We start from the raw sequence: 27,605 nt of genomic DNA on the forward strand, positions 1-27,605 counted from the left end.
GTGAGTGGGTGGGACGCAAATTCATGTAAGAACACTCACGTCCATACATGCATTTTTATATTACGTAGTAAGTACGGGAGTGCGTGCTTGAATGATCCAAATTGTCTAAACTTTATTAATACCTTTTTAATAACACATAAAACAATGTAACTGACATTTATGAGACCATGCATTCATCCATTTGAAGCACCTGTTCTGAGCCATAAAATACTTTCTACTGTGTGTAATGTTTAGGAGTTTACATCTTGTTTTGTTTAAAGCAGCAAAATGTGTCCTAGAACATACATGCGTCTTTGTAAGATTTTTGTTTTTAAAATTGAACGGCACAAAACTGCGAGATTCTTCCTGCGGGAGGTTGTACTGACCACCAGCAGTCAATGTTCGCACAGAAGCTGGAAGTTATTCTCAACTACCACCGGAGTTTCGACAGACAACTAGTCGTGTCTGTATGTCGCACGTCTCGATGCTCTCAGGTCTCGGCAGGTCTCGCCGGAAGTCACAGCGTCTCGAAACATGGCGCCGCTGTGCTGGCGAATGCGCCAGATGAGGACACGATACTCTGGCCTAACAGCGATATCAGTCAAGGAAAAGAATCGAACGCATAATTGATTATAGACCTCAGTCTGTGACACTTTCTCCTTCTGTTCTTACTTTTGTGGACCTTTGTTTTGCTGGAGATGTATACTGCTTGTTTCTATTGCCACTTATAACAGGAAGCTGATTCATTTTCTTAAAAACATACCCTGAGCATCAATGGTAGAATATTTCCGAACATTGCTGACTTATTATTATATATATGTTAAATCCCTTTATAGTTCTCTCTTTTTACTGAGTGATTGATCCCGTGAAAGAGAAGAGGGTTACATAACTTTCTAAATTCTGAGTCATAGTTCAAATAGTTTGTATGCTTCTGAACTAGGCGGAGGAGGAGTAACTTCGTTTGAGATGCAAACATAATCCACAGATAGTGGAGCAACCCAGAAGATAAACCAGTCTTCAACTTGCAAAGCCAAACACTTCACGCTTTTTTCGACATTGTTCACCGACGGAGTCCATCCTCTGCGGCTGCATGCAGTTGATGTTTCACTTGACTGTGTTAGACACACTCTCTTTTTTCGATTCACACCACATCCCGGCAGCTCGAGGGTGAAGAGAAATGTGTGTCTACTACAACCCCAACAGAGCCTCGAGAGCCCATCAGTGGATGATGAATGGCGGCAGACGTAAAGTCGGCCCGTCGCGGGCCCTCGCTAAACTACGGTGTACCAACTTAATCATAGCTCAGCTTTCGTGTAACACACACACAAACGCACACACACATTCATTTATAATAATTACTATTCTGGACATTCTTTCAGTTGCGTAGGAACCGAGGGGCACCTGCCCCCTCAACAAAGGTGCTGAGAAGGAAGGAATGTGAACATTGTTCACTGTCAGCATGTTTCTCCCTATTCCCCAAAAGCCGGACATCTTTCACTACTGTCGTTTAGTTTTTCTTATTTTTTATATATTTTTAATTCTCAACGATATAAACAGATTAGGAAAGACATAAATGAAGGTTATTCGCCTTTTCAGAGAGTTATGCATGCATGTGACCTTTAACCCAAGTGTCGGTTTGAGCTCCTCCGGGTTTGGTGTCGGCTCATCGCTATGTGTGAAGTGTCTGAACTTCGTCTACATAGACGTCTACAAAAAGCAAAAACAAAATAAAACACAAAAATAAAATCGTCAAAACATCTTTAGCAAGTCAAATTCAGTTTCAAGTTCAAACGCCTAACTTTGTTTCTCGTGAATTTTCTAGAACAGGGCAGACGAAAATGCCGTGACTAGTGTCACGTGAACATTCACATCAGACGATTGGCGCCTGTAGTTTTAGCTAAGTGTGGTGCTTCAACAACATCCACATTGCCTTTCGCTTTCACTCCACAAAATGTCGATGTGCAAATTGAGGATTATCCTATTATACAATAGAGCAATGAAAGTTTAAATTGCTTTCATTCACATTCTTTAAGTGCCGTGCGTGGAAATTGTTAACCGCTGCAGTATCAGTTTACTTTTCCTCCAAGTTATTTTATTAATCTGTATCGCATTTATCCCTATTGTCTATTAAATTTGCTACAATTTTGGTGCATATTTCTTGATGAGCAAGCAAATCGACTAAACAACGAAAGTGGTGAATTAATACATAATTTGAATTATTTTTGTAAGAATTTTAAACTCCACCCTGTCTGGTCCCAACCCCTGCGTGGAAACAGAGAGGGTCTGAGAGAGTAATGTTAATGGACAACGATTTCGTGGACCTGTGTCTAGAGAGTGGACGTGATTGGCGGCACCATCTTCCAACATAAGACTATAAACTAGCTGACCTGGACATTGCCGGACGGGAGAATCAGTAACCAAATCGACCATGTAAATATCAACCAGAAATGGAGAAGGTCCCTGGAAGAGGGGGAGCAGACGCCAATAGAGACCATCACTTTCTGCCGTGCAAGCTGCATTTGAAACTGAAGAGAGCAAGTAAGAGGAACAGTGAGCGACTTGTTGATTCAAGCAGATTGAAAGATCCAACAACAACGATCCAGTTCATTTGGGAAAACACCATTTTCCTAGATACCAGTAAATCTGTGATCGGGCTACAAAAGACGAGAGAAGAAAGAGTTGATAATAAAAGCATAGTTCGAAGCTGAAAAAAAACTGACACCGAAACAGTTTATAAGATTACCAAGACTAGATGATTCACTAGTGTGACGAATGAGGTGGAGAGAGGGATGGGCCTAACTCACTTAATGAACACTTCAGCTGGCTCGTTCACCAGACTTTTGCCCTCTCACTCACCCGCCTATTCGTACGTTCACACGCGTACGCATTGGTAACCACTTTCACCCGCGTGTGCAAACACAACCGACAAGACAGTTGAAAATTATTATTAAAGCAAGAAAAGCAAAATTAGGTTGATATGAAATCGGGTTTGAAATCGAACATGCAGATAACTAACTTAAAGCGACCCGGCATCAGGTCGGGACATCGAGAGTTACAGATTAGTAAATTTGGAAGATAACGAGGTCTTTGTCAATGTCTATACACACATCCGGACACGCGGTCCGTTCCTGGTAGGTCCCCGGGACACGAACTGTTCCTTTACGCTGGAACGGGTAGCACCCCTCGGCTACCTTGCCCTGGGTTACTTGGAGAAGACAACTGACGACAAACACAAACACCACAAACACCACTGCTGGACTACTCTTGTCGAGGTTTCCTGCCGCTGCTCCACAACAGTTGCCTCCAGCAATGGACGGCAGCGACGATTCTCAACAGCAACGATGATTTGTCAGCTGTCCTCTGACGACGACCACAATTGGACCGGTGGCACGGTGGGGTCTACCAGCCGCTGCCTCGCACTTCTTACTGCCGGAACACAGGTGGCTCCTTCGCTTGTCGTTTGGGAGAACCAGCCTCTTACCTGCACCGCACTCTCCTCTACACTAACAGCAGGTAGTGCTGCGTTCTAAACGGAAAGGGTCTCCCTTTTTCAAACCTGCTGCCTGCGACTGAAAATCATTGCTGGAACACGAGGAAAGCCTCGACTACAGCTCTGTCCTAACCTATATACACTAGACCTTCTTTGAACTACCTCTAATTGCTCTGGCGCTATCGAACTTTGACTAAAGTGACCACATCCTCCTGCATTATACTTGGGATACCTGGCCATATATACTGTCTCTCTTTCTCATGGTCGGCCATGTCAACATCCGACTGTCGCGACACCCGTCTAGCTTCCTTAGCCAGCACCGGTGTCCAGTCGATGGCAACGAAAACAAACACTGGTCTCAGGGAGTAAATATTTGTCTTCCAATTAACGGACGTACCCCTGAAGCGATGTCTACGGCCCCCTTACGTAAGCGGCCGCCATTCTCAGAAGAGATATACCTTCTCACCCCTAATGTCCAACTGAATGTCTGGTATCACCCCAGGGCGACCGCTGCGCCCCTTTACAGTTTTATTATCAGCTTCGGTCCTGTTTTTCCTACCTTGAACCAGGCTGGTTCATGACAACCAGTCAGACGACGGTAGTAAAGGACAGGAACGGTTTCTGAAAGAGGGAGATCAACTCAACCGATGGGCAGAACACTTCGAAGAGATACTAAACAGATCTCACCCAGAGGAAGAAGCAGCCACTGGAGATACCAAGTTTCAAGAAGACACAAATGAAACGTGAGCTCGTCACACAGCAACAGATAGAAGAGACAAAGGGAAACAGGGCACCTGGTAAAGACTGAACCACATACTGAAAGCAGACTCACTACCAATGCCATGTGGAATACAATTAAAAATAGGACATGATCATTTTTTTCAAAGTGTCCTTTTTTTTTACTGTCAAACTACTGAAATACAATGATTTTTAACTAACTCTATTTAAAACAATAAACTTAAAAAGGGAAAATCAAACCTGGCTTTTACTAGGAAGGAACACCTGTCCCCTGCTCCATTACCCCCATTTTAACCACTTAAGCGACCATGTGATTAAAGTGGTTTTTTCGTGTGAAAGATGCTTACATTATTGCACTCTTGTTTACTCATCTTGATTTTTATTTTATTCCTTTATTTGCTCACCGGGTGGCACACAGTCGTGTACGTGGGACGTTTTGCCCTGTAATCACTAGAACGAACTTTAACTTTCCTCTCCCCTTCCACACAGGGTAATGGACATAGCTGTCTCTGTTGGATTTTATGAATGTTGTGTTTTCTTGGACAATTATTCTCTCTGCATTATGCATTCACACCTCACAACACAATGCCCGAGCGTATGACTGCAAGCAGGTATCCGTGCGTGTGTGTGCCTGTAAGGTGGGTGGTACATGGTTGGCCGTGTGCGTGGGTGTGTGCGTGACTAAGGACAGATAAGAAGCAACGAGAAGCGATGGAGAGGATGTAAAGACAGCAAAGGAGATAATGAGGAGATCGCGATGAGAAGAAGACGAAGCTGGGGGATGGAGTGATAAGATACGAAGGAGGGCGAAAGGGTGCAGGAGAAGGAACATTCTAATCATCAAGAGGTCGTCGTTTATATGCTTTTTAGTACTGCTTGGTTGCGTGGAAGCAGTGATTGTATGTTGTATTATCTTTGGTGGAAGTTCTGACCTCATCAGGACCATACCAGCAGCAGCGTCGCGTCGTAGCCGAAAGTCGGGAGAGAAGTCGTAAAAAGATTGTCGTAAAACTTGCCGGCATTACTGATTCGATGACAGGGAAGCGACAGTTGTGGATGATGGGGTGGGGATGTGTGGGATAGATGGTGAAATGGGACTAGAGATAGACACTGTAAGATAAGCTAGTTATCGTCTGCTTATAATAAATATCGAAAAATATATAAACCGTACATAACACATATACCAGGTCATCTTGACTTCAGCTAATTTCCTTGATTAATACTGTTCACGTCTGGACAGATATATCTGGCATTCGCGCAAGTGGTTGGTTGACTGTGTTGATCGTGTTTGCCTCTGCTCTTGTGTTGTTGATAATGACGAGTCAGTGGCGGCAAAGGCAAAGGTTTGTTCCTTCATTCCCTCTTTTTTTTCATCTGATACCACTAACACAGCGATTGTGAGACATGGCAGTTACATTCATGGTAAACACAATGACGGAAACGCCCGATTTTCGATAAAAGTTTGTCTTCGTTTTCCGGGGAGCTGCGGGCGGAGAGAGTGAAGGGGCGGGAGAAAAGGCTGGGTTGCATATGAGATCTTGAAAATAAGTTTTAAATAACCGATCTCAAGTGCGTTGACTTTGCTAAGTTTGGCCTAAGTTTGGACTAGCCGCTTGGGGTCGTTGACTAAAGACTCATTTTCAGGACCTCACACGCACACTAGCCAAGGACGGTTTTTTTTTTAAATTTAGGCCGAAAAGCATGACAAGTGCAACCATGCAATCCAGCATCACACGTAAGTCTGCCGAGGCCCAGCACGAACCTCTTTCTGTTTTTTTTGTCCCCCAGTCGTTCTTCATCGTCTGGTCAACGCATACTACTATTTTACACAACATCCTCCACTCTTCTTCGACTTCTTTTCGGTCACTGTAAGTTACACGTGTACTTCGGGGCCAAACTTCCAGGTCTCTTTTGTTCCCACACAGCTTTCTTCGAGGCGTGTCCGGATGCCGTGCTGCTATCTCTGTCTGCCTTCAGAAAGGCGTAGTTCTGCGGGAGAGGCTCATGTGTTTGTTCTTCTAGACCGCAGACACAGGCTGGTAAGGGTGCCAACTTTTCATCTGCTTGGAAATATGACCATTCGGTGGGCAATGACCTATATGTAATATCCTATAATCACTATCTGTTGCCAACGTTCAAGAAAATGGAAGGAGTCACTTGTTGCGCCTTCACAGGGGTCTTCATTCTTATGAAAGATTATCTTTGGTTGCTGTCCTCTGAATCCAGTTTGGAACATCCTCTGTTGACCTTGCTACATCAAAATGTATTTTACTTTCCCAACATTGCCTACGGATCTTCATTCGTTCTCCTTCTCCAACTAGAAAGTGATCTTCCCTGTTTGCTTTGCTCAAAAAAAGCTGTGTTCCACTGAACTGTGTACAGACGGAAGTGTGGAAGAATGTGTTTTTGGGTGAAGAGGTCCATCGGAGGAATTCCATCACGATAAGCCCCTTCTGAATAATCAAACATTGCGTGCAGCATTCTGGCAGAATCGTCTTACCATACAAATGATTGAGCAGATTTTTTCTTGAAATAATCCCAATAAATATAGCCCGCAAGTTTATCTGAGGTAACCTCGTCTCGGATTCTTTGTTTTCATTCGACGTCAGTGAGCGTTCTTGAGCAGATTTGTCAGGGAGCAAAGCTTCCTTTCTACCCACCCACCCTAAATATATATATACAGGAGTGAGTGAGGATGTGAGTGAGGGAGTGGAAGAGTGGGTAGGATGAGTCTTGCAGTCCAAGCCAGGCAGTTAAAATTTCACGTTTCCCCCTACCCAAGCAGCAACCCCTTTAAAGAATCAAATGTTAAAGTAGATGCAGAGAGCGGGGACAGAAGACAGAAGGTGCGTTACCCGACATCAGTAGGAGGCAGACAGAAAACAACCACTCGGTAGGGAGGGAGATGGAGAACAGGTCATCCTGGGAGGTCACCCTCGGAGGCTCACAAACTTATGCTCACAAAGCCTCCTTATCTTATTTTGTTTCCTAAGGGGGTAGGGGGAGGGAGGCATTGCATGGATGACGCGTGTCAGCTGATGGTCGCCGGATTCTTGACAGTTTAATGTATTGCATGGAAAGAGGGGTGCGACAGACAAACCCTGACCGCCGCGACAGACCCCCAACTGGGATCGGCTTGTTGTTGTGGCTCGGTGTCTGCACCTCCCTTACGACGTTAAGGTCATGGGTCAACCTTGATACCTTTTTTCGTCAGTTTTGAAATCGAAGAGCTAAAGCGGTTTAATATAACTTTCAAAAATAATAGTTTAAGAAAAATATGGAAATATGTTGGCAGGGCACCACATATACTGACAGGATCGCCCACAGACTTTACTGTACTCTTCTACAGTGTGTGGTATTGCCTAACCTGTTCAAAATGGCGGCTAGTTGACTTCAAACAAAGTCAGCCATGCCAGGTCTTTATTACTTGCAGCGGTTATAGGCGTGTGGAGCGAAACTTTCAGCAAACAAATCAAGAGCTTGAGGAATCTGGCCAACAAAGTCAGTTTTGCTCTGTCTCTTTACTTCAATCATTGTTCATAGGGAGGGAAAAACTCAGTACGAAATTTTAACCGTCAACACCTAGAGTGACCGATAAGACATTTTATTCATCTGTTATTTTCTGTATGAACGCTTCTGAAGCGCAGACTGTCTCGAAACAGATTCCCCGAGCCCCTTCAAACCCCTACACCTGCACCATAACGACAACCGCAAACCGTTAAGAACCACAGCAGACCATCTCGGCCCATTTTCGGATCGTAGGAGGGCACGAGCCGGGAGGAGCAGGTCAACCTCCAGCAAGGGACTCTGGAAACCCGGGAAGGCTGCGCGGCATTTGCTGGTAATCACAATTAACAGACACTCGCCGGCAAACAACGAGACAGTGGCGCCTCCATGCAGAGTACCGCAAGCGTATGTCGTCTGCCGCACCACGAGGGATAGCCTACCCGCCGATGCTTGCGTCACAGAAGTGCGGGATGGGAGCCCTTGATATTTGTCGAGTATGGTCTCCAGTCATAATCATAAATACACTTTAAAAAAGAAAAAAAAAAAGGTTGGGTGGAATGTATAAATATTTACGTTAGACTGTGCCCACAAAAAAGTTATCGCAAACAAAGAGGTAGACAGACACCTCAGTCCAGACCCTTAGTGTAGGCTTGTCGTCTGGCGCACGACAGAAGATAGCTTATCCAGTCCTATTTGCGTCACAGAGGTACTGAAAAGGAAGTCTTTATTTATGTTTTTCATGTATGTTGTTACAGTATAGTCATAAATACATATACTTACACTTTTACGTGGAAAAAAACAGCCTGGTGAACTACAAGAGTTGTGGATTTATTTGTGTCTGAAAGATTTTTGACAACAGTGGGAAAGACTGAAAAAAATGTTTTAAGTCTATAGAAACTGCTGAAGAAACTGCCTTAAGTACATGATCCAAAGGGACAATGATAGGTTATACAAAGTCTCCAGTTCCATGTCATCTGGTCCATCTCTTTATCAGCAAATGGAATAGTCAGTCCATCTTTTGTTTCTATGTTTGAACGATTGTACGCAAGACAATAACAACAGGTGGGGTTCGGTAGATTCTTGGGCCTGTCAATGAATTCCGAAATGTGGGACGATCATTGTGACAGTGAGACCGGAACTTATGCCGCGATAATGAAAGGACATCCGTGTTAGAGCATAAAGGTAGGTGTGTGAGACAGAGATCGTCTAGTGAGTAGAACAGGGCGTGGTGGCTGCGGTCGTAGACATTACAGAAGTGGTGAGTTGATGTTCACGATGTCAGGTCCCAGCATGCCATACGGAGAGACGGTTCACAGCGGACCCTTTGCCTTGTGTAAAACCTAGTCTGGGTTACTTTCATCGGAATGGAAGAATGTTTTGAAGATAGCATGGGCCAGTAACAAACAAACAAACAAACTAAAAATTCCTACACTCATTAATCATGTAAATTTAATAAAAATTAAAATGCTCTTTAAACGTGAATTAAGATAAATAAAACTTTGACGTGTGTTTCGTTTTTTTCGAGGGGAAAAATCAAGAGGTGGGCGCTTTTCCCATGGTGGTGGATTTAGGGACTTTGTGGTCCTGGCGTAGGATGGCAGTTAAATCTGGTCGAATATATTAAAAACTTTTACAACAGTGCTAAGGTTTCCAAACTTTATTTTTCCCAATATCTTCATTGCATTGTTGAGTAGATTTTTTCATCGTCGCTCTGTTTCAAGGTGAATGAGATAGGTGAAAGGAAGAATAAAGTGTCTTGATTTGGTTCATTGTATTATTTTTATACTCTTTTCGGTGGTTAGTGTAAAGGTAATTCTGTATATGGGTCTTGAACTATACGGTTTTAGACCTTTGCAGGAGGTTGGGGAACCAAATGAACCCATGTTAAGTGAGTGCTATACAAAAAATAAATAAAAGTAAAAAAAGGAAATGTCAATATTTTATACACTGTTACCTAAGTAAGTGTAGTTACTGTCCTTATAGTTTCAGAATCATCCTGCTAACAGTAAATAGTCGTACCGGCACAAAAGTAGAGCAAGCACGTAAATTTGGGAGTAAGACTGGGTGTGTGTGTTTGCACGTGCGTGCGTGCTTCAGCCAAAGCTGTCCAGGTCGCTGTCAGTCGTGTGAAGCGCTTTAAGACCGCAGGACGGTGGTGGACAATACGAGCCTCCAACCGGAAAGTGACGGGTCACACCGATGACCTCTGCTATCGAGAAAGCACTGCGGAAACAACTGCCAGGATCACGCGACTGACCTTTGCCTCGAGAAGTCATCGCAGACACGCGCGCAACGGTCACGCGACTGACCTGCAGACTGGGTCGGCACAGGAACAGATCCTGCCAGAGCAAAAACCAATATGGTGATCGTTTGTCGACAATCTAGTCCGGCTTCACTGTACCGTTAAAGTTTGTATGTGTGTGTGATGCGCGCGGGGATAGGTGGCATTATTTATAAATATGGATGTCCACTTCATCTAGGATCAGGCTAACTCTTCGTAATGTATCTCCGCAGTACTGTCGTCTTTTTAGCCAGCTGTTGTTTTACCTTTGCTCCAGGTGTGCAAACTGTCAAGCACCGATGCAGCCTGCACCTCTCCCCCACCTACTCGCAGATTTGTTGCAGGATGTTGTATTCACGTGCTGCAGGACCGTCTCCTGTCACACTGGCTGGACAGCTGCGGATGACGTGCGGTACACAGGGGAACTACTGGACCGTCTGCTGTCCACTGCGGCGTGCACGGCGAACGAGTTGACAGCTGTCTGTTGACACACACACTAACGCACACATGAGAAAGAGGAGGGTAATATTTATAATCACATTCGCAGACTGTAAATGAGTACGTGTGTGCTTGACATGCACATTCAAAATTTACAGCAGGTATCGGGCCTGCAAACGTCGGGATGGCGCGACATTTATTATCCACGGGCAGACGCTGTTGAACGAGTGTGGCAGTCCCAGTGGTGATGGTGTGGTAGATGTCAGCCCACACACCCGCTCGCAGCAAAAAGCCCACTCGATCGTTAGGGTAACTTATGTAACTCACATATTTGTACTACACGCTTTATATGTAAGACTTCTTTTTATGCAGGTGTTGATGAAAAAAAAAAGATTTGTTTGTGTGTTGTGCGTGCGTGTTTTGAAATCTTTGATGTTTCTTTGAAGCAAAGACAGCCGACAATATCAACAATCGGTTTACTGCCGTAGTGTGTGTCGCTTCGCAGATGCAGACTACTTTTATTGCGAAGATGAAATTTATTAAATACTGCATTGTTTCATTCCAAATATTAACTGCAACTTGAGTTCGTGTATTCTTATCTACTGTACTTCTGCCATCTTTATTTTGGTTAAAGGAGATACTTTCCCTCTTTTTGTCGCCAACCTGCCTCTCGCCAGGCTGGAACCGAAATAACGATGCTATTTAATATACAAGTCTTGGTTACAGCATTTGAAATGCGTTTTGTGGGCATTTCTTGTACCTGTAACTTATTTACAGTGAATATTACCCAGGATTGGAATTCGAAACAAACTTGTGACTACTATAGTTTTGTTTCAAGAATGTGTTTATCCCTTCAAAACGGAACAAGCGGCAAGCGACATCTGATGTTATATAAGCTTCTGCCAAAGAAGACAAGAATAGTTTTATTTTATTAACATGCCACAGATGTTCCTTGGTGTAAGTGACGCTATTCCTTGTTTGCTGAACCAATTTCTAGAACCGTTACATTTCCAAAGAACGCCTAACCTGATAGCCGCTAACTTTTACAGACAGTGGGCCCAATAAACCCCGAATCATCCGGATCCCTCCAAATGGAGCACAGGTATAATGTGACATAAAAACAACTCCCCCAGTCGCAAAAATGTCGTTTGAGTCACGTATGTGACACAAACAAGTATGTAATGAAATCCACATGACTTGACGCGTTTTCCTTGTCATTCGCGGGACACACCGCGAGAATGTATGATTGTGTACTACAAGGATGCGATTAGCCTAAAAGAGATGCAAATGAAATACAAATAAAACGTAGCCTTGCTGTTAGTAATTCAATATTTTTAAGCCCGGCCGGCGCGCGGCTGTCATCCTAGCGAACACTTTTATACACAAGCCTGCGGTCGAACAATTATCCTTTCCTTTCTGGCACCACCACCCCTCTCGTTCAATAATGGACTCTCTAGCCTGGCGCCGCAGCCGCTGAAGCGTCTGCTACAGCAGACAACTCCCTCACCCTCGGCCGAGCGGCCAGCGCAGTCGAGTCCTCCATGCCCACATACTTCACGGTTGCTGTGGCTGGACAACACTGCATATTTCCTCGAAAATAGTTCAGTACCTACACAGTCAAACCAAATTTACGAGGCAATGGCTTAGAAAAAGTATGGTAGAAAGGGGAGTAACTCGATACCTTATTTGCGCAACCATCTTTTAGACACCACGCCGCGCCAAAAAGTCTAGACGCTCACGTGACCTCTTTTGACCAATTGCAGCTCAGCTTTTCTCGAACACCGTCAGGACTATGGCGAGTAACCTGTAAAACGGAAAGGGGTCACAGGCTGGTAAAATCTCCCGTGTTTTCGTCTTGAGATTCGAAACCGCAGCTTATATTTATCTCTTAGGCCATCATATTAACAAGTGATGCGAATTTTATTCGGAACAGTGACAGTTTAGTCCAACTGCGACGGTTCGTGGAGGATTTATTCGTCTCTGAAGGGAAATGTCAAAGCTGCCACCCCCCGCGAGAAAGTCGCTTCTCACCTGCGGCTCCAGGCTGTCGAGGCAGGGGCAGTGTTTTGAAGTGGGTATTCACATGCCGCCTGCTCTTAGAAGTGATTTTTAACCCCGCGGTCCCGATTTTCATGAGCGGACGACTTCACACGAGGATAGCAGTCGCAGTGAACAGCGAAGCAGTCAGTCTGCGATCGACCTTGGATGCGGGTGTGTTGTGAACTGCCACAAGATTACCACCTTCTTTCGGGGATTTGCGACGGGAGGGGGGTGGTGTTAAGACGTAGCCGCAAAGGGATATTACTCTTGGCATTCTGCTGCCTCTCGTCTGCGTTGATCAGTATACATGGCGTCGAGTGTGTTCTGTTATTTTCCCGACACGGGTGAGGTCTAGATCACACAGGTTAAGTCAGTCAACACACCTTTCAGCACATCGCCCTGGATGGCTGGTCAGCCCGGTGGATAAATGGTGCGACGCCTGACACCTACTGAGAAAGCATGCGAAGACAGACGCCTGCCTGACTACTGCCCATCCACCCCCACCTCCCGTTACCTAGTACCTTTGTGATCGTGCTGTCCGAGTTTAAACAGAGACTGGCCTGACCAAAGGTGACTGGATCTGTTGTCTGTGACAGTGTCCTTCCACGGCCGCGATCGGTTCATCTGCCACAGACCAGTGTGTGAATGATCGACTTGCCTGCCAGTTTGGATTATCGTTCGCGTGTACCTAACTGATCTTTGATGTTCTGTTCTGCGCACACCCCGACGTTCGTGCAGTCAGGTGTTTGCATCTTATCTGGTCAAAAGTCCACGGCAGTCCTCGACCCTTCGCCACATGCCAGACAGGCTTTGGTTATAAAGGTATTTTTCACCTTGATTAAATCGTAGTGGATTCATTCATAACAAAAACTTTCGTACTAGATGTAACTGATCATATTGTCGTTAAAGGTGAGCCTGAATTAGCGGCCTAGAAGAAGAATACAATTAGTTTAATAGTTTTCATGGGAGATTGGTGTTTTGTTTTTGTTTGTTTTTTTTTTTTGGTAACAAACTCTAATTAATACCTATGACAGAAATTCGGTTCCATTACATTCACAGCCACAGCAACCTCTGGGGTCAAGAGGAAATAGTGGCTATGTGTGGTGGTCGCACCGCGGCGGAGAGAGGGCGCCCAATGCTGTATGTTTCGGTCTAAACGCTCTTCCCTCGTGAAGCGCTTGTGGAAGCTCCGCGCCTTGCAGTATGAAAGCGACCGTGCGTCTGAAGAGGAGAGTCCCGAAGACTTGGAAGTGAAGTCTGTGGCCCAGTCCATGCTCAAACGCCTGAAGGAGTCGCAGCTGGAGATGCTTCTCCAGGCCTTAGAGAGCAAGGGAGGGGAGAACACTGACTGTGTGCTCCTCCCGAAGAACGAGCTGCGCCTGGGCAGGCGGTCAGTCGCCCCTCACATCTTGTGCTGTCAGTTGTTTCGGTGGCCGACAGGACTAAAGTCCGAAATGCAGCTGAAGCGCTTGCCGTGCTGTGGAACGACATCAGTAGACCCTGCTTATGTCTGCTGCAATCCATACCACTGGAGTCTTCTTTTGGATCCAGGTAAGGGGCTAACCTACTTCAGCAACCTATCTGCAAACCTGTTTCTGTCAACTCTTTCCACACAATCCTAAAAATGTGAACCAGTAGCATATTTTTTTTGGCAGTGTTAATTCAACTGGAACCATGTTTTCTTTCTGCACACCTACCCAGTTAGGAGTGTTTACAATTATATGTTTTTAGAAGATTACTACTAATTCTTTGCAGGTCTGTAGAACATTTCCACACATTTAGACTTTTATCAAACGATGTAAACAAATAAGACAATTGAGTTTTTTGTAAGGAACCAAAAAATATCCTATGTCTCCATTTTCATTCATAATCCTTGGTCAGAGAATTTGGTGGGCCTATAAACTAAGCTGGTGCAGTGACAGTAATCTGGTTCTAGACCTTAGTCCTTTGTTGTCAGTATAACCCAGTTATGTAACAGTTGTTAATTTGGGCCATTGTACTCCAAGAATAATATATCTTCCCCGGCTTTTTTACCTTCATAGGGTCAAGTTCTTACTCTTATTTCAGTATTGTTGAGTGATTTGGGGGAGCAGTTCAAAAGGAGCTGCACTCAATTATGCACTAGTATTTATAGCTGGGGGTCAGCTTCGGGCATTACTCATTGCAGTTCATTGAGTGGGAGGACCAGGAAAAAGACAGAATGACCTTTTTCTATGGTTCCAGCATGCGCACACCAATAAGCCATGCAAAGTAACTGTAAACATGTAGGACAACAGTTAGAGCAGAGATGCTCCTCCCTCTGGGACATGGAAACTAGAGTGGGATGAAGATGGATTGTGTGGATAACAGATAAGTCTAGTTCTCTTCCCCCCACCAAACATGTAATTGTAGACAAATGCTGTGACCAGACCAATGCTGGTTTCTTTGTGGCGGAAAAACAGTCATAACAAGCTAATTAAAAATACCTCCCCTTTTACTTTGATAATGCACAGCACACAGAACACTTTACTAACATGCTTTTGACAAACAGCCCTTACCAGTTATTGGGTTCCATCATTTTCACTTTCCCTTGCTGGTGAATGAATTTCAGGTGCTTTGTTTAGCTGTGTAATGTGCTGTACATCACATTTAAGAAATATGAAAATGACGAAGGTCTGCAGGGCTTAAAGTTATAGCACTTTAGATTTATAAGCAGTTATACTTTGATTATTAGTTTTTATTCAAGAGTGTAAATCACTAAAGCTATATCAGTAGAGGCTGTCTGCACCTTGAGACTTTTTTTTTTTAAGAAAGCAGCTTGTGCTTGTGTAATCAAGATGAGGTTAGCATAAGTCAGGGCTGTTCAGCAGCTGATGTGCATTGTTTTGGCTGCCCAGACCATAATTCACTCCCTTAATATTAGTTTTGTCTAGCAGGGTCGACATATGGTTTGGAGATTAGTGTTGCCAGGATTGTATAAGGTTTCCTCCCAGTTTTGATACAGCACACTTTCTGTAACCAGCTGTTGTCTTCTGGTACTTTTTGTTTTTCAAACATTTTAAGAGATTCATTATAGACTTTTTGAATGATCATTGATTGTAAAAGCTACAATATGCATAAACCCTTTAATCACTTTCACATTTAAATGTCTGGTCAGCAATAGTAATGCAGATTAAAAGTAAAGATTTTTTCGTGTGCTGATGGGGTGTTCATTACCTTTAACCTTTTGTGTAATCTGCATCATGAGGTCAGATCATTCACTTTGGAAACCACCTTTTCACTCCCATTTATACAGTATGTGTGTGTGGTAGGGGATGGAGTAACAAGGTCCCACCCCCCTATCATGAAAGGCATTATGTAGGAACTAGTTCCTTTCTGCTCTTTTTCATGTCTCAAAAGTTTTAAGAGAAGTTCAAGGTATCTTCTATCCTTGCTGTTATTCACAACCAGAGGTCAGAAAGAGCTGTGGTCTGCTTTATACAGGGGGGGGGGGGAATTCATGTGCTGCGAGTGGAAGCTCCTTCAAGTGTTCTCATGCTGATGATATTAAATTTTCACAAGAAAAGGGTAAATAGAGTTGGATGCTTTCAGTGGTATAGAATCAACAATTAGTTATTACAGCTTGTTGAAAACTGTACAATTCTAAAAACTGCTGGAAACTCCCAGAAAGGGGATTACTTTCCATGAATAGTTGTGTGTCTTTGAGTTTTTTAAAATTATGTTAAAAGATTAATATGCCTAAGTTGAGGATTTGAGAACAAGATTTCCTGGATATAAGCAAATTATTTGTTACTGATTTGCAATAGTGATTTTAATGTCAAAGCTGACTGTGGGGAAGTTGGTGACTATTACATCCCTTAGACCAGTGGTTCTTAAAGTGCTGTCCTGCGGACCGCTTGTGGGCTGCATGCATATGTCAGGTGGTCCGCGGCTGATAGTCATCATTTGTCAGCAAAGTATAGTTTAAATTGCCAGACTTGTTAATTAGTCTAGTATTGATTTCATACGAGTTTGAATATTGTTGATGCCCATTTGCTCGTTAGCATAAAATACTCGCTTATCTGTAATTTTATGCAAACTTATTACTGTACTACTGTCAAAATAGTACATTCTTTTTGCATTGTAATGAAACAAATACGGCAATTTAAATTTGAAATTCACGGTACAAAGTTATTCTATACCTTGGTGGTCTACTGTATTTTTTACTTTAGTAAAGTGGTCTGCGGTCCAAAATACTTTGAGAACCACTGCCTTAGACCAAGCATGTCCCTGAGATAATTATTCTGCAGTTCTCTATGATTAATGATGTAGGTGGCACTTCAAAAGTGAAATAAATGCATTAGAAAAGCATTTACTTCTGTACGAGGTTATTTTTACTTGTGAATACAATAAATTAGTTTACAAATGATTTGGGAGATGGCGCAGTTATAGGCTATTAAAAATAAAACCCAATTTGTTCATATTTATTTTTAAGCTAATTAAAGAAAGCCATTTGCTACAAAATATTGAGGTTTTTTAAAAATTATTTTTTGTATTTTTTATGAGCATTTATGTGTAGACTCTACTGATAAGAATGTGTATACAATAATTAAGCAAAATACAAAAATACCTTTAGAAAGAGTTTTTTGAAGCTTCCAAAATGCGTCTTGATCATGATTTTGAGACAGTTCTACCTTCCATGACTACAAATAGTACAAGCTGCCTCTGTCATTGGCCTTCAAATTTAGATTATTAATGTTGAAATTTTCTTTCGGCCATACACATTTGCCATTTGTGACTTCATTGTCTTCATTACCTATGTTCATTGATTTAGAACCTGATAATTTTGATTAAGTAAATGTTTTGATTGGTGTCTGGGAAAGGGAACAACTACATGGCCCACTAGCAAGAGTCACCAGTAAAAAATCATAGATCAGAGACATTTCATGTGATGGTCAGAATTATAAACAGACCAATACGACCTTTGTAATAGCTAATGCAAGAGTGTAGCCGGTGTTGTGATTATGATGCCAGCTGTAATATTTTACTTCTAAAAAAAGAAAAACGGTCAGCATCTCTATCTTTCCACATCAATTACCAGCTTATTACAGCTGTGTAATCAGCTGCTCCGAATTTGTCATTATGGAAGAAGATGCAGCGGACATTATGTGTGCATTGTGATGATTTGATAGCTTTGATGACATGAATAGCAATTCAAATATTCCGAATTCCTTCACCTACCAAATTTTTAAAGCAAAACTATTTTTGTTGTCATTTATGCAGTCACCAATCATACAGACATTATTCTGAATCTGCTGATATCAAGTGCTCAGAGCCTTACATTTGAAGATCATCTCTGATGCTAAACCGTCGTATTGTGCTCAGCTGATGCTGCTCTTCCCCCAACCTCCCCTGAGTTTCAAACGGTCGCATGCATGTATGCTTTGATCGCCACCGACCCTCCACCCATCTGCCACTTCCTCCCTCCAACATCCCCTACTCTCCTTTCTCACGCCACTCGTCTTGTGTCGGCGCAGCATTCCTACAGACGACGGCCATAGTTGTTTTTACAAAACACGGATTGCGGCCGTCCATTGAGGACACGGAAGGGAAGAAAAGGTGGGGAAGGTAAATGGGTGAGGGGGGAGTTGACTTTGCTCGACGCTCGACAACCCTTGAGAGCGCCTACGTGGTTGTTTTGTGGGCGTGCACAAAGCTTGTGGTCCGGACTCCGCCAGCTTCGTCTGCGGTGGAGAACTCTTTTGTGTAGAAGAAAAGATGTTCAGAAGTCATGTTTTGGTCTGGCAATGGCTTCCGACTGTAAGAACAGCTTGGAACAACATACTTACATAAGGTTCAACATGGGGGCTTTTAATAAACACTGCTCCGAGGTTACACTGATTCATTGCGGGTGGTGGTGGGGGAATAAGAACCAAAAAGGGTTAACTGCAGGTATTCAATCTACATCAAGCCACCTTACCAAAAAAAAAAAAAAACAACAACAAAAAGAAAACAAACCCCTTACAAATGTAATGAACTTAAACTTTAGATTATGTTACAGTTAGGTTGCATTTCCATTAAATATTAAAATTCAAGACTATTTTCATTATCAATTTTTTGGTGATTTATATAATATTATGCACATAAACTATTATGATAATGTAGAAATCATGTTGGTTAGTAAACAATTTGTTTTCGATATAACTACCGTTGAAAAATACTCTTATTAGCATGTAACAGTGTTAGATATTTATGAAAATTATATTAAACGGAACATCATACATTAAAACTCTTGTCTTTAGACGTGCTAATCAATATTCAAGAATTGAGAACATTAAAGATCCTTCTTATCGAAAGCCATTCTATTTTATAGTCTGAATGTAGCTTAAAGCAAATAATGTGCAACTTGAAAAGCAGAAATGGAGAAAAAAAAAAACCTCCACTAAATGTAGCATTAGAGGAAACACGTGCACGGTCATCAGCTTTGGCTGTCCTGGGTTCAGATCTCGTCTCGGGCACGCTGTTCTTTCTCTGCCTGTGGCATCCGTTTACATGGTTGGCATTGGTGTGATGTAGCTATAGTTGCTGGCTCGATGTAAAACACCAATTCCCCGCCTCCCACGTCAGGCTATTTACTCCTCCCAGTGAATGCTTGCTTGCCAGATGCAATGTCTGTCCAGCGTACGCTTGAAGTCTGGTGTAAAGGAGATGAATACGGTGAGGATCGGGTCTAGATGACTTCTAAAAAACCACGGAAGTTCAGCAGCAGTGACATTAAAAAATAAAATGGTTGATGGACTTTAAAGTGCCGTCCCCAGGCTTTTAACATCTTTATTTCTGACCATCACCAAAGTCAGCATCTTAGTATCTCACATCCAAGGGAAGGGTAGTTTTTTGGGTTTGGGATTATTTGAGCTGAAATACACCGGGCACACTATGAAAAACTGTAAACTGTTGACAGGGTATTGAACCTTGCTGTGTGTTTTTGTGAAGCTGAGGCTTAGCAAAGCGGCTTTATTGAGGGAGGACTCTGTGTGTGTGTGTCAAAGAGGGAGAATAAAAACTTGTGGGCTGCTCTGATGCAAGCAGCACTCGGATTAATGTCGATTCATTTGCGACCTCTGACCCGGTCCTTCAGATCTCGCTATACCAACGCCGCCAGAAAGACTTTGGGAGCAGCGACGAGGCTGCCGAGTGGGTCTTGTAGTAGTGGGCGGTGCGAGTGGGCTCTGGCGTCCAAGCTGGGCTCAAACGGCGCGCACTTTAAAAGCGGAACCTTTTCGTTATCTCAGTTTCAAATAAGGAAGCGGTTGAGAGACAAGTGGGAATGTTGGCGCTGCGCAAGAGGACCCTGCAGTGGCGGGTCTAGGGGGAGAGGAGCAGCTGGCGGGGGTTGCGGAAGATGGGGAACCGACGCGCGCTGGAGGTCGTGAGGAGGTGTGTTTGCTGGGTGGTGGTAGAGAGAGAGACGCGGGTTGACGTCGCTAGTGACCGGTTTTAGAAGGGAGGGGCATCACCACCCTCACACCGGTACCCCCCATGCAGTTCGACGCCCCCAACCTCCTTCCTGTGGCTGTCCCGTGGACCGCTCGCCCGGCGCCCGGCAGTCGGCCTTTAGTTTATCATTAGAGGTCTCAAACTTTTTTTTTTTTACCTCCCCCGCTCCAGCTTCTACTTTCCCGTCTCTCCCCACCCTCTTCACCTCACCATGTATGTGGGTGGGGATTGTGGGAGTGGGTGGGTACTCTTATTGCATGCAAGTTTTCGTCACACAGTCCCTGTTCTCTCATGCGTAGCAAAACGACACAGAGAAAGTGATTGGTATGTCCTTAATTTTTTTTCCTTTTTTTTACAAAGTCATCAGCAGGTTCGGTTAGCTCTAAATACGACTTCATTAAAGGCATTACGCGTGCAATCACCTGACACTGTGCCGCATGTCAAAGCTGTGTAGCGGTCATCGGACGTACTTGTTTCTTCTACCTGACAGGTCACGTGTCTCGCTTGAGCGGAGCGCATCATGTTAGCGTCCGACCCGGCTAGGACCCCAGAGGCCATGTCTGAAGCTAACGTAACATTAGCGATTCCACGTTTCCGATGGGTTTTCAACAAAGAATGAGGGGGAACCTCCTCACGAGAAAGAAGTTACATTAAAAAAACCGTTTCAAAATTAGTTATTTCTTCTTGGACTTCTTCAGCAGTAGTATGCGTAAAAGTTCGAAGCCATTATTGAGGACCGGCGTCTCGATTGCTGTGTGTACGCCTCGTCCCTCACATGCTACTAATAGCGAAACTGTAGCCCTCAGCCCTCGGTGACCATCCTTCATCGGTTGGTACGTTTCAGCGTCGTAGGCTCCGTCGATCCGCAGATCGGTTGCAAGTCATCCCCGTAACCACGTCGATCAGCTGCTAGGCTGCAGCTCTGCAACTCACCCCCGTAACTACGTCGATACTCGGCAGGTCTGACCTCTCCCCCCCATTCCCGTAACCCCTTTGAAGCATGTGCCGAGCGTTTCCGACAGTGCCCACGACATTGTAGGGTTTCGGTGCCCGAAAGGTTGCCATTATCTGACCCTCCGCTGACCTTGTCTACAGTCATCAAATAATTTAGACCTTAGAGACGCTTTCGATGCTACCACGCGCTGCCCAACCCTCTTTTCCCCTCTACACACACTACTTACTCCAGAAAGTTAAAAAAGTTAGACAAGTAACTGACACCCTTCTGTAACACTCTTTCCCATTGTTCTCGCCAGTTATGGTGGTTACATAGTATCAGAAGTGTTACTTGTTTGCAAGGATCGTCTTTCAGATAAATTATTCTATGCAGTTCCACATGGTGGCACCACTAGTATAATTCTACAGGATGGTGAGGCATGAATCATGCACTGCTTATTGTAACATTATTTTTTTCAGGATTACCTCCTCTTACCGGATTGGGTTCATCTGGAGTGGATGATCTTTATTTACAACGGGTACATAAAGCTTCGGGTGAGATAGTCATGCATATTTTCACTTTCCTTCAAAGTATTTTTAGAGTTTGTATAAAAACAGATCAAATCGTAGCAGCAGTCACTCATTTAAGGGAATTTTGTCCATGAAACATCTGATCTGGTAGGAACTCTGGTATTTTGTCTGCTTCAGCATTTCATTAATGTATTGTGCCAAAATCTGAATGACTGATTCTGGAAATTGATTGCAACAGGTCCGGCAACTCGGGTACCAGAGTCTACAGAGACAGGTCTAACACCCACACATTATCGTGAGGATTGTTCGGGTAAGTTGCAAACTGCTTGCTTCTAGAGATGGTGGGTTTCTGTGGTGGTGCATTGGACGGGGAGGATCATTTATCCCCTAGGGAGGCTGATGAAGTGAGGGAGGATTTTAGTGACAGACTAGTGTATGGGGGGGGTGGGATTTATCCTGTTATTGTTGCTTATTAATGAACTAGGTTTAGGAAAATGGCAAGAATACATGTAGGATTGGATTAAGTATGATTGATTTTACTGTGCAAAACACCTCTTTCACAATTTTGAGCCCCTGTGAAGTGTTTGATAAAAATAATATAATACTGCAGTAGCAGAATTGCGTTGTCTGGTTGTCTCGATGACTAGCATTAGCAGATAAGATTCCAAGCATAACCAGTAGTCTCTTTCTTCCCTCCTCATCAAATAAGAAGTGGGTACACTGTGGGTTCAGCAGTATATTGGAGGGAGGTGGTGCAGCCAAAGGGCCAGAATGATTCATCATGCCACTGCTCAGGGACCTTTTATACAGCAGCATTTCAGATCGGTCCTGAAAGCACTCTGCCATGTAATCTCCTGTGTAAACTCTCCTCTCCCAGATGCTGCAGCCTCTTCACTCTTTGTAATTACAGAAATCTGTCTTGAACACTGCAGACGCATGGTGCATTCATGCTCTCTCTGCTCACCCCCCCTTCCAACACATACACCTCTCTGTCTGTGTTCACTTCTGCTATGCATGTAAACTTGTGCATGCACATACATTCATGTGTTTACAATTGTTAGGCAGATCTAGGTTATCAGGGTTTACATTCAGTGGTTGCTTCTAATTTTGGAGTTTTCAGAAAGACATTCTATGAGAAAGAGAGTAATAACCCGTTAAGTGAGGTACAGAGCAAGACTACAAATGACAGATTTTGATGCTGTTAGAATGCCAGCAAGTAAGCTTGCTCTCTGACTGCCCTCTCTCTTGCTTAGGTTTCATGATTGTTGACTACTGTTGAATATGTTTACCTGTGTTAGCATGGAGGTGTTTCAATGTGTTTCTGACTTGTATTTATTTGGCACTTCCTTACCTTAATTTTCTGCTACTTGTTTACTTGTCTTTCTTTCTTTTGTTTATCTGTGTTACCGCATGTGTCTCAGCCCTGTGTTTACATGTGTGCTCCCCTTCATGTGAGTGCTAGCTCTGTGAGAAAATGAGCAAATTAAGAGTGGGCAACACGTCTGATGCAGGGTAGAAGTCTGGTCAGAATGGAAAGAGGTTGCTAGTGGCACCAAAATATTGGTTCTAGCCATTGGAATGTATAAAGAGAAAGCACAGGTGTGCTGAGCTATTGTACAGATGATGTGAACATGCTGTTTTGACTAGCATAAGGTTAAGGGATGGCAAAATTCACACAACATAAATGTACACAATTATTGGCAGATGTCGAACAATGGAACATCATCACCATAAGTGTTCAAAAACAGTTGGGATGTGGGTTGTGCATAATATAAAGTGTGTGCAACAGACAACCCAGAAATCTACATGCAGAATGAGTTGTTTTCAAGCTAATGTTATAATTAATAGGGGGTGCTAGTGGAACCCGGAGAGGACAGGACACCCCTGGCTGTCCTTTCCTCCCAAAGGGACGGGCGTAAATGGGACGGAAGTTGTGCAGGGCCCTCTCAGTGCAAACTGGCGCAGACCTCTGAGGTCAATAGATAACCATTAGGTCACTGTCTTGCCACTGGTCCGTAGTTACCGCTCAAAGGTGCTTTGCCTGGGAATGTAGCTAGGAGCGGTGGGAGAGCAGCAGCCTCGGAGGCAGCCAAATACCTCCGGTCTGCGGCTATTGCCCCTGGGCGTCTCTCCTGGTGTTTGACGAATGTTCACGTGGCAGATCGCGCGGTTTGCACTGCTGCGAACTGTTTGCATGGCGGCCATACAGCCATGTGGCTAGAGCGGAGGTCGTTGTAGACGACAGGAAAATAACGGTCGTCCAACAAACCGCCGAATGTGGATTTTTATTATTGTGTTTCAGCCCGTATTTGGCTGTGAAGACAAATGATAAAAAAGCGGCCGTGTAGAAGCGCCTGCTTGCTGATGATCTATTTTTATATTTCTTTTCCTGTGCTTAGGAGCAGTTCAAGAACAAATCACTTTTTGAAGATGTGAGCATCGAAATATGATTGTCAGTCTCTTTGGGCCTTAGTTGATGCCTCCTAGACACAAAATTGGAACATTTAAGCGCTGAAACGAGGTGTCCCGTCGCATGCAATAAACGGTAATGTGCCTTTGATTCACTTGGCTCAGTGGTCATTGTGATTATTGAGTTCCTTCGTCTGTGACTCCTGTGACTTGTCCCGAATATGCACTGCACTGTGCAAATAGCATCACACCTTGTCCATCAGTGACCCCACCCTGAGTACCGCGGTGGTGCCCACATTGCATCTCACTTAAAGGCTGTTCAAATAGGGTATGGACGAATGTTTGACCGAGTCTGGCACAGTTTTTTTGGTAAACATGACGATTTATAAAATCTTAAGGCAGGCATGTTTTAGTCTGCACCCAGTGGTCTTCTTACCAAACACGGGATTAAGGAAGTGTTTACTTCCTAGGTAAATGCAGACGGTGTACATCATCGATACCTGTTCTTCTTAGTGTCCTCGTCGTCGTCCTTGTGCTTACCTGAAGTCATTTTGGGAGGTAAGCCTCGAGGGGGAAAGGTGGAGTTACTTCGTTCATCTTGTCTTCAGGAGGAGCGGGGCACTTCAGACTTAACCTACTCCCCCTTCGTGGCAGGCAATTGGACCTTGCCTTTTGTAGGGACGAACAATGGGGGGCATTCTGCCGTCGACCCGCTATCAGGCTTTGGCATCGGCGCAGCGGTAGTGAAGTGGAGAGGGAGTACTGGTGTGGAAGGTTTCATTATTATGATTATTACGATAATTGTTATGCTTTTGTTACTGGACGTAATGCAGTATGTGTTTTGGGCCTGTGTGTGTGAGTGAGAGAGAGAACGTGGTTAAGAGGGTAGACGAGTGTCACCCACTTCCAGAAGCGTCGTGGGTAGCAGAGCAGATCGAGCATGACAGACTAGTGGGCACAAGTGTGTCATTAGTGCATTCCCTGGCTATCAATGAAAACTGTGCGCTAAGGCGAGAGCTGTAAGTAGTGTTCACCCACCCCCGCCGTCGTCATCGCTTGCGTTGTTGCCCTCCAGCACCTGCCCTGCCTCCGTGGCCTTTCCCGCGCTTGCAGGTAGTGAGTGGTTAGGAGCCAGCATTTGTACAGCCTCCACGACCAACATTTACCAGCGGTAATCGCTAGAGATGTGCGTGCCGAATCGCACTGTAGCATGCAGAATGAAAGGTCTTCACATTGCACACACTCACACACCTTTACTAGTGGACACCATCGACTGCCGTTGGTCATCTTTGGAACTTTTTTTGTTATCGCACAATTAAGGCACCGGCGATCTCACGACACTCAGTCTTTGGATGGCCTTGTCTGGGACTTGAGAAATGCTTACAGGATAAATTTGGCTATTTTTAGTTTCTGTCTTTCCATCTCCTGTCCCCCTTTCCCCCTATCTTCGCTACCGCTAAGGCCTTGTCAGTACGCATAATAGCTGGCGAAACGAGACACTGTCAGAGTAAGGGCGAGCGATAAGGTGGCGATGGTAGGGGGAGGGGTTTGCTGACACTCGTTGGGGTCGTGGCACAACGGCTGCCAGGTAGTCGCCGCTGTCGTTCCCCCTCTTCCTACTGCCCCCCACCTTTCAACCCACCCACCAGTACACCAAGTAAATACCACGCCTCGATCCCGGGCAGTGTGGCCCAGTTCTCAAGTCGTTGGCCCACCTGCTTTTGCCTCTTTTTCATTCCTAGTCGTCCCTCAACACCTCAAGTGCACACACCTTGTCCACCCTTGAGACCGGGAGGTAAGGTTGGGAAATTGCTGTCATTATGGTTGTTGAGGTAGAGAATGCCGAGACTGACGTCCCACTTGAACCGAATACGGATTGATGCCTTATGGGAATATTCCGACTGAGGACATGCTCCCTCTCCCCGTGGGTTAACGGATTACTACCGTAAATTTCGGTCTTTTGAGCGCACCTGTATATAAGCCACACCCACTATTTAAAAAATATTTACTTTATTCACATATAAGCCGGAAATATATATAACTTTTTCAATGACCAGGTCGATCGCCTTTAACTCAAAAGCTGCATCGTAGTAGTCTCGTTTTCGGTTGTGCACGTCGCAGGGGAATAGGGGCGAAGGGCGCAATCAGTAATATCGACATGGAGTTCGAATGGGGTTTACAAGTTGCACAACCACAACAATCTCCATACCATCAGACAAGAATACAGCTGTCGTAGAGCTCGCTTACTATAAACACTTTGAGGCTTGCTGCGTATCACACCTGACTCCTGATTCAAAGATACTGTTTTGGATGTCAGTGCCTAGCTTCGCTAGCTTGATGATGTTTTCAAGCCGAACTTGTTCCTTCATTGCTGTCCACGCTCTTGCTTTTTGTTTTTAAATTGAAGATGCGCTTCTTCCACTTCTCGCCTCCACGGCATGTGTGTGTGTGAACGCGTTTTTCGGTCTATAGAAGATTCTTTCCAATGCAGTCTGCTTAGTTCTGAAGTCTTTAGCAAAGTCGTCGACGACTGGGTAGCACATGGTCAGCATGCCACTGCCGCTGCCGCTGGCCCAAGAAAGTAGCTGGGTCTGGATTTAAAAACTGATAGAAAGTTTGCTGTCGCAAATTCTAGAAATTGGCGGGGGCTTCCTGAATTTGGTGCCACCTAGAGGCTGAGCGGTCGGTGAGACCTTGTCAGGTGGCGCAGTCATGGGTAGTGACCGACTGTGTGGGCCTCCATCACAGATGGTAAAGAAGGCTGCTGGAGTCTGGCGGCTTCTATCGAAGAAAAAAAAAAAGAGGGGTAAGGGGTGGGTTGTATTATTGGGGCGTGGGGGAAGAGGCCGTTTGTGGTCTTACAAAACCCTGCTGTTGAGATCTTTACCGGTGAAACTCAGGGACGTTTTTACCTGTCAGGCGGGTTCGTCTTGATCTTTATCACCGTTGACCCCGTGGGCAGCCGACGCCAGGTGAGGCCCTGCGCGGGTTCCGCTGTCGTGGGCTTGAAACAAAAATTGACTACAACCCAACATTCTTTCGCGGGCACATATACAGCTGTAGGTATCCTCCTCGTCGCAACCCCTACCCCTCCGCGATACCTGTTTAAAGAGCTCTACCATTCGACCCGTCATCCGCTGCACAGTTGACTTTTATCACGAAACAATGACAGTGATCTGTTGGGGAGTAGGGGGTTGGGGGCGCGATGTGCTGCTCGTTTTTAAACAATCGGATTATTTTGTGACCCGTTTCCGTGGATTTCAAATCATTCAAGAAACCAAGAATGAATAAACCAGAGAGAAAGGGAGGAGTAGGGAATGGTGTAAGATGGAGGAGAGTTTCCTCGTCACACCTCATTGCCAACCAGCGTGCACGCGCGGTAGTGTAGTAAACTCGGAGTTCATCCCGTGGTTGCGATAGATGGCGCTGCCGGTTGTGAGCGAGGACACCGGGAGAAGTGGCTGTGTCGCCGGGTCAGTGAAGGTCAGCTCGCGCACGTCAGTTCCGCTCCGTCGGTCTCTCTGTACAGGTGGCTTAGTGAGCGGGCACGGGCCACCTTAGCGGCCCCCATGCACGCGGCGCTTGCCACGTATTGTCATGTGGTCGGTCTACTCCAAGCCGAGGGCACAAAGCTGCCTTTTGTTTCCATCAAGTGACTTGGAGACAGTCAACAGAGTGGGGCACAATGGTGGAGGAGGGTCCTTGTGAGCGTGCAGAGTTCTGACCGTGTCAGGACAAATGTTTGGGTTTTTCTTTAGACTGCTCATCAAAATATCACACACACACATACAGTGCGAGGGTGAG

At 44.7% G+C, this 27,605-nt stretch overlaps 1 protein-coding gene across 2 annotated transcripts in view; it reads left to right on the forward strand.

Moving 5' to 3' along the window:
- The first annotated feature begins 12,162 nt into the window (after nt 1-12,162).
- LOC112556256 (mothers against decapentaplegic homolog 6-like) overlaps nt 12,163-27,605 on the forward strand; it is a 37,345-nt gene continuing 21,902 nt past the window's right edge. Inside the window, exons 1-4 of one of the 2 annotated variants that reach the window (XM_025225083.1) lie at nt 12,163-13,295; nt 13,508-14,024; nt 21,342-21,416; nt 21,631-21,702. In XM_025225083.1, coding sequence (XP_025080868.1) covers nt 13,616-14,024; nt 21,342-21,416; nt 21,631-21,702 — 556 coding nt within the window. In that variant the 5' untranslated portion in view covers nt 12,163-13,295; nt 13,508-13,615. The remainder of the gene's footprint in view (nt 13,296-13,507; nt 14,025-21,341; nt 21,417-21,630; nt 21,703-27,605) is intronic. The other variant, XM_025225082.1, reaches the window with a different exon arrangement.

The sequence above is a fragment of the Pomacea canaliculata genome, linkage group LG2 (genome assembly GCF_003073045.1).
Source record: "Pomacea canaliculata isolate SZHN2017 linkage group LG2, ASM307304v1, whole genome shotgun sequence".
In the NCBI taxonomy this organism is placed as follows: Eukaryota; Metazoa; Mollusca; class Gastropoda; order Architaenioglossa; family Ampullariidae; genus Pomacea; species Pomacea canaliculata.